General features: G+C 38.9%; 1 protein-coding gene across 1 annotated transcript in view; it reads right to left on the bottom strand.

Annotated features, from left to right (window-relative positions):
* CNTNAP2 (contactin associated protein 2) overlaps positions 1 to 16,757 on the bottom strand; it is a 1,161,641-nt gene extending 1,144,884 nt beyond the window's left edge. The window contains exon 1 of the mRNA XM_074575643.1: positions 15,935 to 16,757. Coding sequence (XP_074431744.1) covers positions 15,935 to 16,031 — 97 coding nt within the window. The 5' untranslated portion in view covers positions 16,032 to 16,757. The remainder of the gene's footprint in view (positions 1 to 15,934) is intronic.
* Between the last annotated feature and the right edge of the window lie 3,914 nt (positions 16,758 to 20,671).

Genomic DNA, 20,671 nt, shown 5'->3' with positions numbered 1-20,671 from the left:
TCACAAGAGGACACATCTCCATTTAACTGAAAGAGCTTCCTCAGGAGCTGATAATATGGGGGTCTGAGAGGAAAAATCTCCCTGGAGCTCTTGTTAGCTTGGAAAACTGCCCAGCTTGCATCAGATTAACATAAAACACTGCACACCTGGCAGAGCATGTCCCTGCATCTTTCTGCGTACTTCTCTGCTCCAATAACAAATTACTTAAAGCAAACAGAATTTTTATATTGTTCCAAGCTCCGTTCAACAAAACAGAACCTAAGAGTTAATTTTTAAAAGTTCTAAACTTTTCCTTTTTAGTCATTAAGTCATGATTAACGGACAGTGCTCTCTGATTTAATACTAAGGACTGTGTTAAGAAATTATTCGTACATTTTGCCATTTTGATCCCTGTTGACCAGTACATTATCCTGTGAGAGCAGTGGAACCAATGCCACCGTAAATAGCACTCAATATGAATAAGGATGGCAAAACCTGGGTCCCTGTTTTGTTACATAAACTGTTATTTGGTGGGGCTGCTATGATCTACAGTCATGGACTGGAAAATCATTCTGACAGGCACTGTATAAGCACTCATCATCTTCTGGAAGAAAGAGATGTTTGATTGCAGAATAAAGGTGTATTTAAAATGATTGTGTCATTCTGTACCAAAAATACTGTGTGCCTTTCATTTCTCCATTCCATGTAACCAACTGGAAGCCCAACACTATGCAACAGTAAACACAGGAAAGAAAAAAAGAAAATCATAATGAATTTCTCAGGGAGTAGGAAAAGATGTTCATACACAAGTTTTAAAGAGTGGACCACCCTCTAATTTTACTAATGAGTTTTGTGTAACTAATGTACAGTTACTCTTCTGAAACACATTACTTCCTGGTTAAAACCCCAAAAAGCAGAATCATTGAGTTGTCTTTTAGAATCTGCTGCTTAATAACATCACATAGAAAAATTAGAAAGATGATGGAATTCATGTATGGAATTCATAATGTACCACCTTTTTTACACAGCCTGTAATTTGATCAGATGAGGGTAATCATATTTTCAAATGAAAAGTGGGCCAGCAGAAGGCAGCTGATGTAAGATATAATTTCTGTGAAACATTTGGTACACATTTGGTTGGTTGTTGTTGCAGCAATGTCATTTCTTTTGAGGTTTAACTCTGTTAGCTTTTCAAAGGGGCTGAATATAGGAACTGTATAGTCTAGGACACAGTTTTGTTTGGATATATTTTTAGCTGAAGTGGACAGTATTTGTTAACGTATTCCACTGTGCAATAACAGCAAACTTTTATATTTCACCAAAGCACATCATTGTGCTTTAAAATGTTATACTTGAAAAAAAGAACTGTAGCTCATTATGTACACATATGTCTATGCAGGTCTATTCATGATAGTTTGGCAGTAACATGTCAACATTTCCATATTTGCTTGGTCTACTTTCTTTATTAACAGAAAAAAAGGTCTGCTTCATGAAGGTTCTCTTCGTGAAAGTTTCACTGTGTGGTAATACCTTCCTGGTATTCCAATCAGTTCATATTTATTTATTTATTTATTTGTGTATATATATATGTGTGTGTGTGTGTGTGTGTGTGTGTGTGTGTGTGTGAATTTCAATTAAATAGGACCATTACAGGGGGGACTCCCAAAAAGCTCAAGAAAGCTTTCTGAAGATAATAAAAATGAAGTGCATAGACCTTTGGTGTCAGCCACTAAATTATGTCTGTGTTCATCTATACAAGATATGGCCACAGAAAATAACTTTTGCGATCAATGTTAATCCTCAAAGAGATGACGACTGACATGAGGTGCTAAAATATTTCACAGTACTTGCAATATTTCCTATTGTAAAGATCCAACTTCTGTCATTCAATTAAATGCTTTGGCATGGTTATATATTAGGAGTTTAAATTACCCAAAAAGAACTTAGACAACTTCAAGACTTTCAGCTGTAAGGACTATTTTTTGCATCACATATAGTTTTATATCAAAACCCAGAAAGATTCATTTCAAAGAGCCACTGGAGATAAATAGCTGGTGTCTGGAATATAACTAGAAATTTCTAATTAAACTGCACTAAATTCTCATCTCTGATACACTAAAATAACTCCAATGCAACTTTGCCAGAATTCAGTTTAATTACTGGTGCCATAAACCAGTATGAGAGAAGCTAAGATCCATAGAAAGTTCTGATAACAGCATTTATGCAAGTATTTAATTAGACAAAAAAAAAAGAAAAAAAAAGGTCTATGGTCTAAAAAGAATGGTCTGATACACTGGCCCATCCAGTTAAGTCATCGGTGTGTAACAACCATATGTTGTCTTTCATTCTGTGCAGATTGGACTGTTCTCCTGCAGCGATGAGACACTTTCATACAGACACTGCATCGGGTTGCCTCTAGCAGCGAAACCCTGAAGCTTCTCTCCTCCGCTGCAGTGAGGAGCAGCCCTTCACAATCACATTCCAGACATCAACAAACAGCTGCCGTATACTCTCCAACACAAGCACCACCCTAGACCTTAGCATAGAATTACGAGACCTTACCCCCAGAGCTGCTGCCAGGACACTGTGTCCTCACATAGCCCTTCTGCAATTCCAAATTCATAGGCGGCTTTTTGCTCAGAGAAATGACACTTTAAGTTTCTTTTCTTCCTCTTATACACAGCAGATCCCAAACACAGAAGACCTTGTTTCCTACATGCCTGACTGACTCTAAATGCATTTGAATTTAACATTATCAAGTGTCCACTATGTACATTATTAAGTAACCTCACCTTTGATCTGAAGATCTGACAGGGCAGAATTATGAACCTGTGGACCAGGCTCAGTGGAAGAATTTGAAAGATACCTGTATCTTTGCATGACAACTATTCCCCCATGAACATTTGCATGTGTAAGACAAGAAAAGAATATGCTACCTATATTCAATTAACCCAGGGTATTTAAAAATTGCTTATAATAAACATATTGCAAAATCACACTATGTACCAAATTCATTACTAGATGAGAAACATGTATCGCGTGCCTTTTTTCCAGATTCTGATATTATTGCCCTTTTGCCAAATTAAAATTAACCATACAGGACTTATTAAGTAATCTGTCCCTGCCTGAAGGAACATCCCCTATCATGGAATTGCATGTAAAGCCTCAAAACTTCGCAAAAATTATATGTGACTCCTTGAAAGATTCTGCCATCTGCTCAAGAGGAAGTTCAATGCAACTTCATTTTTCTGTTACCAACAATATACCAAAACACACCCAGGCAGCTTTGTTGTCTGTATGCATGTGTACATGGAAGGATTATTTGCTTGCACAGCTCAGAAACTCTCTTTCAAATACATTCATTTATATTTTTTTAAATTAGGTGTAACTATTTCCAGGCAAGCAAAAATAAATATTTTAAAATAAAATAACATATTTTATTTTATAGGTCAGAATTAAAACTTCTAATAATGATAAATTTATATCTGAAATTTAGGGTCATTAACATCAACAATATACTGAACAAATACTTCTATTATACTATCCTTCAGTAATGAGAACTGTAGCTGAATAGTCATTTGTAGTCTTTGGTTCTAATATGTGTTTATGCATATGGTTGTCCTATTTCAACCACCAATTTAATAAAACATTTATCATCATCAAAGACTTATTCACGAATGTTTGGATATCTTCAGGGGCCTGTTTTAAAGCACTTGCTTAAATGCGTAGTTGAATACAGATGACCTACTGAATGTCTTGGATAGGGTTCTTGTGAGTCTTCTGGATGTTTTTCTAAATAAACATTTCCTGTATATGTGTTTCTAGTACTAACAACAGATTTTGGTTGCTCCTTGATGGAGGTATAAATCCAGTATTAAGTGTATTTAGTAGCAGTAGTACCTAGACCTCTTCAGGATTTAAGAGTTCAAACAGAACCTGACTGTGAATGGGAATTGTTTAAAAACACTTTAGCTAACATTTGACAACACGTATAGTGATTGAGAGAGCCGCCTAAGGACTGGAGGAAATCAGATATCACTCCTATCTTCAAGAAGGGCATGAAGGAAGGCCCAGGGATCTACAGGCCTGTCACCCTCACCTCAGTCCCTGAGAAGGTGATGGAACAGCTCATCCTGGAAACCATTTCCAGGCACACTAAGGACAAGAAAATAATTAGGAGTAGTCAGCTTGGCTTCACCAAGGGGAAGTCATGCTGGATCAACCTGATAAAATCCTGTGACGAAATGACTGACCTGGCAGATGAGGGGAGAGCTGTTGATAACTGTCTACCTGGATTTTGTTAACGCCTTTGACACTGTCTCCCGTAAGATCCCCATAGAAAAGTTGATGAAGTATGGGCTGCATGAGCAGACAGTGAAGTCGGTTGAAAACTGGCTGAATGGCTGGGCCCAGACAGCGGCACAAAGTGTAGCTGGAGCAGTGTACCCTTGGGGTAAATACTTGGTCCAGTCCTGTTCGACTTCTTTATTAATGATCTGGATGATGTGCATGTGCAGCAAGTTTGCTGACGACACAAAACTCTAAGGAGTGGCTGATATGCCAGAGGGTCAAGCTGCCATCCAGAGGGATCTCAACAGGCTGGAGAAATGGGCCCACAGGAACCTGTCAGGCAATGGGCGCACACTGAAACACAGAAGGTTCCATCTGAACACCAGGGAAAACTTTTTCACTGTGAAGCTGACTGAGCACTGGCACAGGTTGTCCAGGGAGGTTGTGGAGTATCTCCTTAGGGAGGAGATAGAACCAGGGAGGTTGACGAATATCTGGAGCCCTCTGGACATGGTCCTGGGCAGCCTGCTCTAGGTGATCCTGCCTGCAAGATGACTTCCAGCAGTCCCTTACAACCTCAACCATTCTGTGATTCTGTAAATAAGAATCTAACAAATACAGAAAAATTATAAGCAAAAGGATGCAAGGCTTCATTTATCTATGCATGGAAACATAAGGAGATAGAAAACAAAAAAGCAGGTTTGTTTGTTTGTTTTTTTAAAAGAGGTGAGAGAGGAGACAGGGTGCAAAAGGATCCATACCAAAAGACCGCTACATACAAGTAGTGAAATTGCCAGGCATGTAGAAGAGACAAAAACATAGTATTAGGAAAACAAACAAGACCGCATAGTCAGATCCCAGAGTGGCAACAAAACAATTTACATTCTAATAAAAACTGAGGAAGATGTTAAACAGAAGCTAACAAGGCTAGACAGTTTCAAAACAGCAGGGCAACCTGTATCTGAGAAGGTCTCTGATCATTGTTATTGCTGATTTTCAGTAACCCTTGGAATAGCAAGGAAATTCCAAAAGACTGAAAGAAAGTACCGTGTGCAGACACTCAAGAAGATGACCTGCATAATTACAAGCCGCTCCAACTAACATTGCTGCTAGACGAAATAATAGAACCTGATTAATAAAAAATTAAAGAAGGTAAATGTAATTAGTGCAAATCAACATGGGTTTATAAAAAATAGATCTTGTCAAAGTATCCTGATGTTTTGAAGGCAGGTTTTTTTGCTGAGATGACAAATATGGATCACATCGAATTTGCATATATATGCATTTATATCTGTTTCTGCATACACTGTAATTGTATGCATTTTGAATTCTGAAGGCATTTGACTGGCTGTGTACACCATTTTAACCAAGATCCAGAGTTGTTATAAATGTGATGTACTAAATATCTCAAAATTTAACCGTAACAAAGGAAATGAGTGGTTCCTAGTGAGAATCAGTGGAAATCTGATTTTCAACCCTTTGTTATTTAACATCATTATTTGAACTGCAGAAAAATGCATAGTCTTTGAAACTGAAGATGACTTGAGATTGAAGTTTACACATGTCACAAGCTTGGAACATCTAGGTCATCTGGTAAAAGGAAATCATCAGGCATTTTAATGTGGCAATGTGTAAAGTCATAAACCTAGGATAAAGAACATAGTTCCAGACTGAGACATTCCATGCTGTAACGAAATGTGTCAAAAGCTTGACAAGTATGTTAGTCAGAAAAGGAAGACAAAAGAAACTGTACCCACCTGATAAATGAGACAGGTCATCTGGTGACAACTGACACGGAGAATGCTGAGGTACTCAACAACTTTTTTTCATCAAGTCCTCATCTCTCAAGCCCCTGAATCTCAAGGCAGGGACTGGGGGAATGAAGTCCTACCCATTGTAGGAGATCAGGTTCAAGATCATCTGAGGAACCTGAACATACCTATGTCTATGGGACCTGATGAGATGCATCCCAGGGTCCCGAGGGAACTGGCAGATGTAGTTGCCATGCTGCTTTCTATCACATCTGAAAAGTCAGGAAAGTCAAGCAAAGTCCCCAGTGACTGGTAAAGGGGAAACATTGCACCCATTTTTAAAAAGTGTAAAAATGAATACCCTGAGAACTACCAACCAGTAAGCCTCACCGCTGTGCCTGGGAAGATCACGGAACAGAATCTCCTAGAAGCTATGTTAAAGCATATGGATGACAGGGAGGTGATTAGAGAAAGCCAACATGGCTTCACCAAGGGCAAATCATGCCTGACTGATTTGTTGTCCTTCTATGATGGAACGACTGCACCGATGGTAAGGCAAGAGCTACTGATGTAATCTACGTGGACCTGGGCATACCCTTAGCAAATTTGTGAATTACACCAAGCTAAGTGGTGCAGTTGGTACCCCCGAGGGAAGGGATGCCATCCAGTGGGATAAGGAGGCTTGAGGACAGGCTTGAGGAGTGGTCCCATGTGAACCTCATGAAGTTCAAAAGGGACAAGTGCAAGGTCCTATGCCTGGGCTGGGGCAATCCCCAGTAGTGGTACAGACTGTGTGGCGAATGGATTGAGAGCAGTTCTGAGGAGAAGGACTTGGGGATATTGGCAGATGAAAAATAAGCTATGAGCTGGCAATGTACACTTGCAGCCCAGAAGGCCAACTGTACCCTGGGCTGCATCAAAAGCAGCGTGGCCAGCAGGCTGAGGGAGGTGATTCTCCTGCTCTACTCTGCTCTCCTGAGACCCCACCTGGAGTACTGCATCCAGCTCTGGGGCCCCCAGCACAAGAAAGACAGGGACCTATTAGAGTGGGTCCAGAGGAGAGCCACAGAAATGGTCAGAGGGCTTCTGCCTTTCATAAAGAAAGGCTGAGAGGGTTGGGGTGGTTTATCCTGGAGAAGAGAAGGCTCCAGGGAGATCTTATTGCAGCTTTTCCATGCTTTAACGGGGCTCACAAGAAAGATGGAGAAAGACTTTTACCGTGTAGTGATAGGATGGGGGTAACTGTTTTAAACTAAAACAGGGCAAATACAGGTTAGAGAGAAAGAAGAAATTCTGGAACAAGTTGCTCAGAGAAGCTGTGGATGCCCCATCCTTGGAAGTCTTCAAGGTCAAGCTGGACAGGGCTTTGAGCAACCTGATCAAAGTGGAAGATGTCCCCGCTCATGGCAAGGTGTCTGGACTAGCTGATCTTTAAAGGTCCCTTCCAACCCAAACCATTCTCTGGTTCATTGATTTTATGATTCTGTGATGTATAAAGCAGATAAAGGTAGTAACACAACCCACCATATCACCTTAGCTGGGTTCAATGATCCTTTTTGTCCTTATAAGCTATGAATACATAGGTTTGGGACCATGACTCACTCACAGCATTCCTTTGACGCAATTTTTTCCACACATATAATATATATGCATTGTACTGACCTGAAGTCTGAAAGTGCATTTTATGCATAATCATAAACAGAATTATTAAAAGCATTCCTTATAATGATATTCTAATAATTGTTTTTGGAAAAAAATGAATCCTAACTTCAGTCATAATATCTGATTATCTGATTTAACATGCCAGGATTATGGCACAGCAATTAAGCAGTGAAGGAGTTTCAATTGAGTTATTACCTGTGTACCTAGCTTTCACATACGGATGAATTAATCAGGACTCAATGAAGACAATCTCCCCTAGTTTCAGGCTCAGCAAATTACTTGATATGGTGATGAATCAATGAAAATCCAAGAGAAGTCAGTGGAGTCAGTTTATTGCTGGAGAAAAGGGTGGGGAGAGGGCAGAGAGCAGGGAGTAAGATGATTAATAAAATGAGAAAGGAAGTACGTGAGAAATGGCAAATAAATTGAGAGCAGAAGGAAATGGACGCGTGGTCTGGCAGCGTGTGTTTTTTGGAAGAAGGCTGGAACTGTAATGGATACCATCTCTTTTATATAGGGAATTCCACTATTATTTCTAACAGCTTGGCCATACCAGGGAAGAAGCACGTAGGACATTCATCATATAACTGACAGGATGCCCAGCAGCATAATTTTTTTGGATGTAAAACTGAAGGAAAGCACATTAGAGAGTACAGCTTGCTGAAGCTTGGAAGCATGTGGCCAGCAGAGCCTGCCCTGTGCAGGATATGCTTCTGACTCCATTTCTTACAGAAGCTCGTTCTTCTCCTAATGCAATGCTTATGCTATGGACTGGGCAAGCCACCCCTCCTGACTCCATTCCTTAGCAGAAAAAAATCGTGTTACTGTTATCATATGGGACACAACCTCTCCTCAGCCTCTCCTTTTTTTTTCCCATGGTACAGAACAATGGTGGGAGGCCATTAGTTTTAATTTTTAATTATGTTTTAAAATTAATTTATTTTTCTTATTTTTCATTTTTCCTCATCTTCTTTAAAAAATTTGAATTTTTATCTGTATTCAGGGAAAAGAAAAGAACACGTACAAGCCCTTTCTATGTCTCATTGACAATCTGGGCAGAGTCTAGAGATCTTACTGATTCAAAACTGGGTAAACAGGGTGCAAATTAAAGATTTTTGTTTTCTTGTTTGTTGGTTTGGTTTTAATAAGTAGGGCTTTTCCCCAACCATAGTCTTGCTACTATTCCCATGAATGTAGCTGGGGATAACATTACATCGCAATTTAACTGCATTTCAAACTGTGTTTCAAGAACTTTACACCAGCGACATTTAAATCCAGTACGTAAGACATGAAAACCTAAATATATTGCAATTTCCTTGCCGACTGCGTTGCATCCCATTGCACTAGACCCATATACTTCCGTTATGGCAGTAATTCTTCTTTTTCTTCTCTGGCAAACTTTCCATCACAAACTTTAAGCTACCCCTTATGAAGTGGACCCTTGCAGTCTCCTCAGCTCATTTGTATTCATTGTCTGATCACAGCTGAACTTTGTATTCCTTCCCTCTAAACTCCAGGTTTTCATTGGATTCACAATAAATATCAGTGTAAGTATACAAGATGATTGAGCAAACAATCAGGGACATAGCCAAGGCTTTATCATGACTTAGGTGATAAAAAAATGGACAGTGGCACAACCCTATATATAATGAAAAAAATGCTTATAGGCAGATAATTCCTACATTGTAGAAACAGAGAAAGTAGAGAAAAATGTAGCATGTGCATGGCTGATTTCCCTGAGCAAAGGTTACAAAATTTTATACGATATAGCAGTTACACAAAATCAAACAGACCGATATCTAAACATGTCATTAAATTTCTACACGAAAATGTTACTTTCTCTTTAAACTGAGACTTCAGATATTCTAAAGAAACAATAATAAAAGTTCATTCTAAAATATCACATTCATTTGTGGGATGGAAGATCTTTTGGCTAGGACAGTTCAAATGCTCCCTGGCTACCAGAGAGTATTTTTAGCTGCTTATTTTATTTACGCATTTAAAGTTGTAACCCAGCCTGAGCTTTTACTGACACAAACACAAAACCAGCAACAAAGTTCCTAGCTATGTTGAGTGGATCTTAGTCATTGATTTATTTAAAACATATTTTTGGAGTGTGTACACAGCTGAAAATAAAACAGTTGATAAATATTTTAAATGTTGATAAATATTAACGTCAAATTATGAACTGTAAGTTTAAATAAATCTTTCAGTCCCTCAGTGGGTTTAGCATGACCACTTAAGTTAAATGTTTGAAAGAACGACCTCCACAGGAGATCGTAAAGCCAAAAAATCCCTAGACTTTTTTGGGCAGAGGAAAGAGGTAAATGCGAATGTCAATATCCTTTTTCTGCTCTGAATTAGCAGTTCAAGCTTGAGGAACAAATAGGAAATGGCTGGCTACTACAGCAGTGCATGAATACTGAGACAATTTCTCAGGCAGGAAAGGTCTCTCAACTTTGTAAAGTTGCTTGTGAAATTGCAGAACTATCAAAATCTAGATGTGCCCGAGTTCTTTGTAAATGTCAAACATCAGTCTTGGGAATGCTTTTATTATACCTATGGTATCTTCTAAGCTGGAACTCCGAATGGCTCAAAAGAATTGATTACTGATTACCGCAACTTCCTACACCACCAAATTTAGAGATTTAACATGTTCTGCTGGTGGTCTCACATTATCTACCTATGCAATGCCAGTAAAGTAGCTGACTAAGTGAAGTGTAATACAGATAAAATTGATGTTAGTTGAAAGGCTGAAGTCTGAAGAACCTTTTAATTATTTCTAGCATCTTATACCAATGGACTGAATCAAGAACTTCTCACTGACAAAAAACATAACCACACAGTTCTGAAAATCAGTGGCATAACTTTTATTTCCCTCGGTGGAAGAAGACTCAAGCTACCGGAGTCTTTTTGTCCCACAGATCTTCCTGATCTTTCAAAGAAGGATGCCATGTTCATGTGGACTTTGGAAATCATGCCCTCATCAAATTACCTTTTTCTAAACACTGCTATACTTTAAAATTTTGAAGTCTAACAAAATGAAAAAGTCACTCAGTTTCATCTGATGAAGAAGACTGATGTTGCTTCTCTAACATTTTCTATCTGAAGTGACTGAAACACAATTGCAAGTGTACTTTTGTAAGACCGACCATGATTGGTATTTAGGAAATACAGACATGGGCGGTGGCACACCTCAAGCTATCTTTTGTTTGACCTATGAGTCAAATTGCTCAGAGGTACATCAGCTTCTGCATATGTAGAAAAAGAAAAAGTAGAAACCTCCCATAGTTTGTGCATAGCTTGTTATTGCCCCAAGCATTAGGACTATTACAAAGTCTTAAATATTGCTATAATTACTAAACACTGAACATGAGATCTGATGCTTTATAAGATTTAGAGATGCAAGTTGAAATTCCTAAAAAACTCCTATGGGAAAACCTACTGCCTGTCACGCATCCATAGTGATGAGTTATCCAAGCAGATCTTCAGTTTCTAATGTCTGATTAATATATTACATATAAAATATTTTCTGTCACAACTGCATCAACTGAAATAATCTTCCAAATGTACCTGAATAAAAAAATGAGAGATAATCAAAAAATATTTCTCTCCTCCTTGCAAAAGAAACAGACGATGTTCGCAGAGACAGTTTTTCAATTCATAGTCTTCAACCTTACTTCCAAACTTTCTTGCAGACTGGACCACTTACTGAAGCACTTTTTGTGCTTTATTCCGTGTCATTGCACCAGAGTTTAAAAAAATAAATGAACTAAAAACACAAGCAAAGCAAAAAGAACCCAAGCAAAAAACAGTTTTTAAAACATTAATTCACTGACATTTGCAATTGATTCAATGCCCACTGACCACATCAAACTTTGATTCAGACTTTCTGTAGATAGATGAATGTATGCAAGCAGGCTGTATGTACTGTTGCATACACAGAAGTTAAGGACTCTTTGAAACTTTGTTTTTTCAGCACTGATGCAGGCTCTAGCTGCTGTCACCAGTTTGGAAATGACAGCAGACTATTTATTACTATTTCATTCACATGTAAGGTCCTAGGAAAAGCATATTCATTTAAAAAGTCACCCTGCATAACCCAGTTCATTGTTGTTAAATAATAACCAATTAACAAATTGTTGTTTGCCTGTTGAATGTTAATTTTATTATGTAGTGATGTATAGCACCTTAAATGACAATAATACTGTATAATGATGGGTGTAAATTTTGGTCTAATTTATAGCTAAAATTTTCTAAAAAAAAAAGAAAGCATAAGTTTAATGTTATGAAATACTACAGTCTTAAAGAAAACTCAGGCCCTCAGGTTAAAAGTTTAGTATATTTGTAAGTGCTTTGACACCCAGGCATAAAAAAATGATTAAACGTTAAACCTATGTGAAAGTCTTTTGTTACACTTGAAACTGAATTCTGTGGAATCTCTGACAACAGGACCTAACCTAAGAAATGTTAATCAGATCTAACACATCTGGAATTGACCAGATTTCACAAAATACCATTATGTCTGAAAAATTTCCAGAAAGATAACACTAGAATATGAGTCTAATAGAATATACGACATCTCCAGACACCCAACATTCAAGCACCATGAATTGAAGGGTAGATTCTCAAATTCTATATAGTCCAGAACTCCAGAAAAGAAGTTTCTTGTGCAACGCCTTGCTCTTTCAAAAGGCGTATTACACTTTTTTAATACTCTTCTCACTTACCCAAGCTACTAAGGAAAGTCTGGGTGCCATACAGACCAAAAGATGCATATTTTCACTTATACGCAGATCTTAATGATTTACTATACTTGCCCCTCATTTGATTTCTGCATCAATTATTGTAAAATGCAGTTCAACTTCAACTTCAGCAGTGGTATGGGACCTACTGCAATAGCATGAAAAGTATCAGAACTAGAAGTTTTCCTAGTTCTGTACTGATCAGGTTTGCACTGCACATAAACAGACAACCAAAAATAAAACTTAGCTGTGAAAGACAATTACTTTTAAAGTGAGTTGCTTTCATAGAGAAGCAGAAGATCCTATGATGAATCCCTTTAACATTCTCATTAAGAACACCAGGTTGCTGCTTTGTGTCTTTTTTATAAGAACACAATTGAAAGTTAGTCTACCCATAGTCATATTCTTATCATTCCCTCTATAAGCCATGTAAAAGACTATAAAGCACTAAATTTGTATTTTCTGTGTTACTTTTTATCTTGTGATGACCTCTCCTGGTTGAGCTGTTCATTAGCCTTGATTCCAGAAGTTAAGAGTGTTTTGATCCCTCTATGCTCGTTTAAAAAAAAAGAAAAAAAAAAACAAAAAAAAAACCACAAAGAGGAATTTAATGCCAAAGTATGAAAAACTTGACTATGAATAAAATTTACAGTAAGATCTGAGTATTAGTGTGTGTGATACTGCATCACAGTGTACGTTTATTGTACTACAAGATGGGCTTTCAACACCCACTTCATCTTGAGATAAAACTGAATGAGATTCAAAGCTTTCAACAGGATCCCTTCTGAATCAGTATTACTAAGAGACGTCATTTTAATGACAGAGATAGATTTACTGACTTTGCAAAGTAAACAAACATTTGAGATGCAATATATTCACATAAGTGATGTCTGATTCTATTCTTTCTGAAAACTGTATCTTTTTCTGTGTCAGCACAAGCAGACTGTAAAAAAACACTGAAGAGTAAGCTCATATATAGGGATTCGTAATTCACCATACACCATGAATCTTGCATACTTCCTAAAAAGTACTGTAAAGAATAAATTTGCTATTGTTCATTACTTCAAAGTCAAAACATAAAGTAGCAATGGAGGAGAAAATAAAAATGTGGTTGGAAATCAGTTTTACATCAAAGTTACATTTCACAGATTTTTAATTCTTTCAGAAGTATTCCCAATACGATGTTCAAAATCCAGCAATGAGGGAAAAAGAAAAAAAGATAAAAACCTATGTGCATTCTGTTGCCAAAGGAGAACAAAATTACCCAATGTCATTCACAATCAGTTGCATACAAAGTGACAAACAATCCCAGAAAACACAGCACAGTGACCAGTTTGTATACCAAAGCGTGCAACAGAATAACCAGTTAAAAGTGGTGCACCAAAACACTGTGACACAGCACTTGAGTTCCTACTCTGGTACCACTTCCCAAGCAGCTGTATGTCTTCACAAGAATTTTAAGCATGTACTGCAATGTGAACACTCCTTTTGTAATTTTAAGGCTGACGTGTACTTCTAGCTATATTTCTGTTTCCAGTAAACAAATCCAGCTCCATTTCACTTTCAGAAGTGAGTCAGAAATGAAATGCTATACATTACATAAGGAGCGTAGTGTATAAGCTCTTGGAAGATCAATTAATATAAAGAAATCCTTGAATATCCAAAAACAACCTGTCAAGATGGGAATGTATACAAGTAAATTGTAATTAAGATTATATATATCCTTTATTCATGGAATTTCTGGTTATAGTGATGTTAATACAACCACCAACTTCTCTACTAACTTCTTTCAAAAGTTAAAAGATTTGTTTGTTGACTAATCTGGTAACCCACTGTAGGTCATTTTCAAGTTAAACTACAGCCATTAGTTACTGAATGAAAAAAAAAAATAAATCAGAAATCCTATTATAGAAATCAGTATAGGGAACTTTGTTTTCTAAGAAAAGATTTCTGACAACCTAAATCATAATATTTTTTTGTCTCCCTGTATATTCCTATTATGCAGAGTCTCAGAGATGACCATGAAGAAATAATATTCAGAAGGAAAATTAGATAGCTGGTCAAAACTAAGCAGTAAACCTCAGGATCAATATTTCTCCTAAATCAAAGGCAGAAAAATAACTGAACATCCTACAGCCTCTGAGACCTAGATACAATGGAGACACTGCTATACATTTTCTGTTGACACATAAATAAATGTCTAAGTGCAAGCAAATCCTGGACCAATATCATTGTTTTATTTTTCATGAGGTATCAGACGATAACAGATAGAAATGCACTGAGAAAGTACAGCAGTGCTCCAGTTCTCTGATCATTGCATTGTTCATTCCTGCTCCTAAGTAAATAAATAAATAAATGTAATGATCCACATAGATCTCTACGCAGTATATACATTACATTCTAAGACAATTCCCTGCTTGGTCAGTAGAATCAGCCCCCATTCAAATACACACAAAACCAACACATCTATCTGTAACATCTCATGACATTTCTTTCCTCTATAAACAACAGAGAAAGTCAACAGTAGGGTCTATTTTTGATGATTCTATAAAAATGCTCTGCTTTATTTCAGTATGCATTTCAAAAATACTTTGCAAATGGCAAATGCTTTACATGGTCTGAAGAGAAACAACTAAGTACTTAACACTGACATCTACCTGCAAATGTTTTGCTGGAAACTACAGCTCAGTGCAATGTTAAAGATTTGATCTCACACACATTGAAATCAACGAGTACGCTGTCATTTTTACACTGATAGCAGAATTGGGTCCTGTACAGGTCCTCTGCACTCCGCCGATCTGAAGTTCAGCATTTCAGCGGATGCTTGATCATTTCTCTGCTATTTCTGCCTCCCTAGGGGGGCAATTGATGGTCTCTCTAAAATACCTTTGCTCATTTTATTATGGGAAGCAAAACTTCACTCTGAAGAAAAGCTGTCCTGGCTCAGTTCCGTCACATCAACTCACCATCATTCTTTTCTCTTCAAATGAGACAAAATTTTCTCTTGCTGCTCCTTGATAAAACACTAGTTATGGAAACTGCTCACATCTCCTCTTTTCCCTCACACAACTGTGTAAGTGAAGTACTTCCAAATGCAAATTTCATACCTTCTGAGGAAGGTGGGAAAAAACAAAACAAAACAAAACAAAACCAAACCAAACCAAACCAACCAACCAAACAAAAAACACCCCCCAAACTTTAAATAGCTTCTATCTGATTCCTTTCCCCCTCTGACTCCATTGCAGAACCAAGACTATATCATAGAGCAGGTCTTTCAACTTTCCACACCAGCTACCACTGAAATCATCTACGCTTAGGAAGATCTGATAGGGAGCATTGCGAACAATATCAAACCTCAGTGCGTACATACACATACAAACAAACAGAAAATCAAACACAAGATTCACCAGCAGAGAGAAAATAATCAGCCTCACAGAGTTGAGGGAATTCCCCTCTGGCTTATTGCAGAGCTGAAATTGTGCATGCTTCTTAGAAAAGGGTACTTACGAGATGCAGGCAGAGCGGTCCTGGCTCTGCAGCTAATGCTGCTGAAAATCCAGAGGAAGAGAGCTGCCCTGCAGCCAGCTCGGGTAACCACAACCATCCTTCACTTCCTGGCTCCCTGTACTCCAAATGCCAGCCGCAGAAGACCTGCTTTTCTCCACTTTGGCCCCTTCTCTCTCTCTCCTTGTCTTTCTCAGAGGAGAGGGTGAGGAGGTAAAGGGGGCAGGGCTTTACCTTGGGGTAGAAGCCAACCCCCCTCTTCGTCTGCTATCTCTGTGTTTGCAGCAGCAGGATAAGTCCCGGTACTTTTCTTTCCCTTATTTCTCTGTGTTTGTGTATGTGTGTCTGTACCTCCTTCTCAGAGGAAGGGGGGAAAAAAAAAAAAAAAGCAAGCCACGAAGTATCAAATAACAAGGATTGTAGAAGAGAAAAAGAAAGATTAAAAACGCAATCCCCAAAATGATGTGGGGAGGAGGGAGGGAAAGGGAGATTGAGATGAAGGGAAGGGAGAAAGGCAGAAAAAGCTGTTGGTGCTGCTAATGCTGCTGTTGATGCTACCACTGCAGCTGAGCTCTTCTTCCTGCACAGAGCAGCGCTGCTGAGAGAAGCTTGCAATAACCTCCCAGCTCAGATATATATACACAGTGTACACGCACATACAGCCGGGGAGCCAAACACACACTCACACAGGAGCAGGGAGAGCGGAGAGGGAGGGAGGGAGAGACACTCCCGCAGCAGAGAAGCAGGCTCGGAGCCTCTCTCTTCATGTATTCATCATCTTCCAGCGGGAGGAAATGCTGCCACCAGCAGCAGCAACCACCCCCCCAAGCGAAAAAAAAAAAAAAAAAAAAAAAAAAAAAGAAGCCGAAGGGAAAATCCTCTCCCTAGCGCTTCCCTCCCCTTCCCTCCCCTTCCTCCGGCTCCTCCCTCTTCCTCTGCGCCCCTCCGGCCTCCAGGACCCTGCTCGTCCTCCCTCGCCTGGTTCAGAGCCAGGGCCGGGGCGCCGCGGCGGGGATCGGGGCCGGGGCCGGGAGCGGGCCGCGGGGAGGCCGCGCCGATGCCGCTGTCCGCGGTGCTGAGGCCGGGCGCGGAGGCTCGGTGCGGCGCCCACCGCCCGGCGCCTCCTTGCCGTCCCCGGGGCGCAGCGGCAGCCCCCGCCGTCGGCTCCTGCCTCTCTCCCCGCCGCTCCCCCGCGCACCCGAGATGGTAGCGGCTCCCCGAGCTCCAACCTGCCGGGATGCGAGCCAGGTGGCCAGCAGGCAAGTCCTCCGAGCGGTCCTAGTTCTGGGGGGGGTGAGCACCATCCCGCCTGTAGAGAGCTGGGGCTGCAGGAGCCGCTAATGCAGATGTTTTCATTCGGTAATTAATTCTCACTCCGAGAGCGAGCCAGGAAGCAAGCTGCATTACAGTATCATTATGGTTTTCACCTACAAGAAATGACTGAGACAACCTGGCCATATCCTAGCCTTATGGTTTAGGGATTTCAAGAGACTGACCGCTCTTTTCCATCTCTCTCCATCCCTCCTGCCACTGCCCTTAAACATACTGAACCAAAAGTTATTGCTCACCAGATACGGTAGAATAATGAGGGTGGGGAGTTATTCATGGATTATTTATTCTACAATCAATGAGGCAAAGAAAAATGAAAACAATTATTTCTCAGGTGTTATATAGAGAAGGCTGAGAAATGGAGAGGTATAATTTCTTTAGAGGAGCCCCAAAGCAGGGATAAATTATTTTCAGTGACTAATACACATGCTGTTAACAAGTATCTCCTGTTATTTAGTGAGTGTGATGAAGTGGTTAAGAACGTATGTAAGACGAGATTTTCAGAAAGGCCTTGGGATATTAGGATCCTCAATCCTATTGCCTTTCAGAGGGAGTACAGTGCCTATCTCTTAGGTCACTTTGAAAACTCATCCATACGTAATATGTGATATCCCAGGAGAGAGCTGTGGCCTCGAGGTTTAAGCACAGCACAGGATGAAGCTTAAGCGCCAGTCTTGGGATGGGAAAAAGTGTTTCTGTAATTTTGTCCAACTGCCTTAATTTTTCCTCCTTGAACCTTTCCCTCCCTTGTCTTACCCATATTGAGTATTAATACATTCATATTTTAAATGCTTGCATAGAAGTAATGCCAATATATCTGTAGTAAACGTGGAATGAAAAAGTGCACTATGAATGCTAAGTGTTATTATACTCATCTCTGTTTTGAAATAATAAATATTCCCATAGAGACTTTGTAACCTCTTCTCTGCATCATGCTGAGCCCTCTGCCATGCCCTCCCCATTCCTTAGACCCACAGACACTTTTTGATGTTCAGTAATCATTAAGATATGTGAGTTTTGAGGGAATTAACTAAGAACGAAATATTAACTAGTGTCATTAAACTAGTTCAAAATTGCCTTTTTCTGTAACTTCTTTCTCGTTAACATCTTCTGTTCTCCTCCTGCTCTATATCCTACCATTTTTCAAATTTGTAAACCTAGATTTTCTGTTCTTTAGCTACAGCAGAAGCAATAGTGCTGATATACAATCAGAAACTGCCTGTATATATTCACAGAAAAAAGAAAAACTTCTGACTATGACATGCAAAAAATCCTACCGCTTTCATTATGAGATCTTGCAACCCTTTCAGTATTCATTGGCCTTTATTATTCACCTGAGTAAGTAATAAACAGCTCCTCTGAGTAGTATTTAAAAGCTCAGCAGACCATTTTGCAAACTAAATTTCTGCTTTTTAAGGTCCTTCCAACAAGCACAACAAAAGCAATATACTTGCACATCACCCGTTTACGGTTTTATACACATATACCTGCACATCACATATTTCACAAAGTCCTCCACCGGACAAAAATATGACTTGATTTGAGTTGTTCAAACTTCCCACCTCTTTAACATATGCTAATGAGGGTTTTAAAAAACATACTCAAATTGCTCACAAGTAGGCATGCATTTAAAAAATAGTTATGAAGGATAAGACAAGTAATTCAAAACAGGAAGATTCTGCAGGTTGATTGATGAATATCTCAATAATGGTGATAGTAGAAAGTTTCCTTGTGGTTTGAGACGGAAGAAATGGCACAGATTATTGCATTTTTCCCCACCTCAGAATAGGATCAGTCCTTAAAAACTACATAAAATATTTAAACTATGTAGCAACTGCAATGAGTTGAGCAGGGGTAATGCAATTATTTTTACTATAACCACAACTGGGGCCTGCAAAATCATTAACTTTGACTGAATCTGTCACACAAAAATCATTACAAAGGTCTTCAGGCATTTTTGATTCCTACAGAATAAGGTAACCATCATATATATATATATATATATATATACACGCACACACTCACTCTTTTTTTTTCTGGAGGATGTTTTGAAATATTACTTTACATGATTCAACAAATCCAAGTTGAATGTATTAACCTTTGAAATGAAAACATGGTCAAATTGTGTTAGGACACTATATGGAGTTATTAAACACTTCTCCTACTCTTCCTCCTAACCTTTCCTTTCCAGAGTGTAAATGTGAGAATGTTTCTAAGCAAGCAGAGAGACACTCCCACAGCCTAAGCAGGACAACTGCAAGCTTTATCACCCCTATCCTGCAACCGGCAAGTGCCTGCAACTTGGGTTAATGGGGACCTGTACTCCACACGCTGTAGGTTAGCAAAGTGTCCTAGCACAGTGGGACAGACATACCAGCCAAGATGGGCAGAAGGAGGATCTCCCAGCAAAGCTAGTCCCATAAGAAAATTAATCCTTCCTTATTTTTCAAATCAACACTCCCAGAGCCTTAAAAGCTGGGGATATATCTCAGCCTACTGTTGAAACCTCCCTGGCAATTAGTAAGACACTAACGTGTTAAAAGACTCTAGTTATTACAGCTGTACACAAATTTTATTGAGCTTAATGGAAATTATACACATACATTGATGAATGAATAGATCATTCTGAATTTACTAGGGCTGTCAAGCAATGTCTGCTAAATGGAATTCATCCTGGACAGAGCTATATTTACAGTATGTGAAAGTCAAGAAGAAAAACACTATGTCAGAAAGCTGGAAAGGATAATTAAGAATTTCAAACACTGGCGACCAAATGTCATCCAATAAAGTGATCAGCTGGGACCACAGAAGAAAGTGAGCCAAGCTGAAAAAGAACCTAAAACTTCTGAATTAATACTGAAAAGTAAAAGCCATGCTTCTTTATTCTTAACAAACTACCATTTTAACATAGTTTTTCTGTTTTATAGTTTTGGTTGCCAAGGAGCCCTTGCAAGGTAGAGCTATAAAAATCATTCATAGCAGAATTTCCATCCAAGTCTCTAGGACAGTAGGTATGAGAACCTCACACAGGAGAGATAGATGGATGTATTTCAAATTATGACCAAACTAAACTTTATGATTATATGCATAGAATTAAATGCCATAGAATGGACAGCTCTATTACTGAGGGAAGTCTTGGGTTTGTTAAGAACAACATGGGGGTTTCTACCAGGACTGTCTATAAACATGGGTCTTTCTCTGAGGGAGAAAGAGTGCACATGAAAATTGGGATCATCTGCCTATCAGAAGCTGTAAAGACCTGAAGAAAGTATTTATTTTCTAGAAATGTAAGGAAAGAATCTTTCCTAACCTTCCTAATATAGCTAAAAAGGAAGATGAGGGTGCATTGGCAGAAAAGAGCCATTATCATCTTCTTGTTTCATGCTGCTAAAAATAAAGCATTACAGTTTG

Source organism: Larus michahellis, chromosome 2 (assembly GCF_964199755.1).
Source record: "Larus michahellis chromosome 2, bLarMic1.1, whole genome shotgun sequence".
NCBI lineage: Eukaryota > Metazoa > Chordata > Aves > Charadriiformes > Laridae > Larus > Larus michahellis.
Note: the sequence above shows the minus strand (reverse complement) of the source record. Positions and strands in the feature narration are given on the sequence as shown.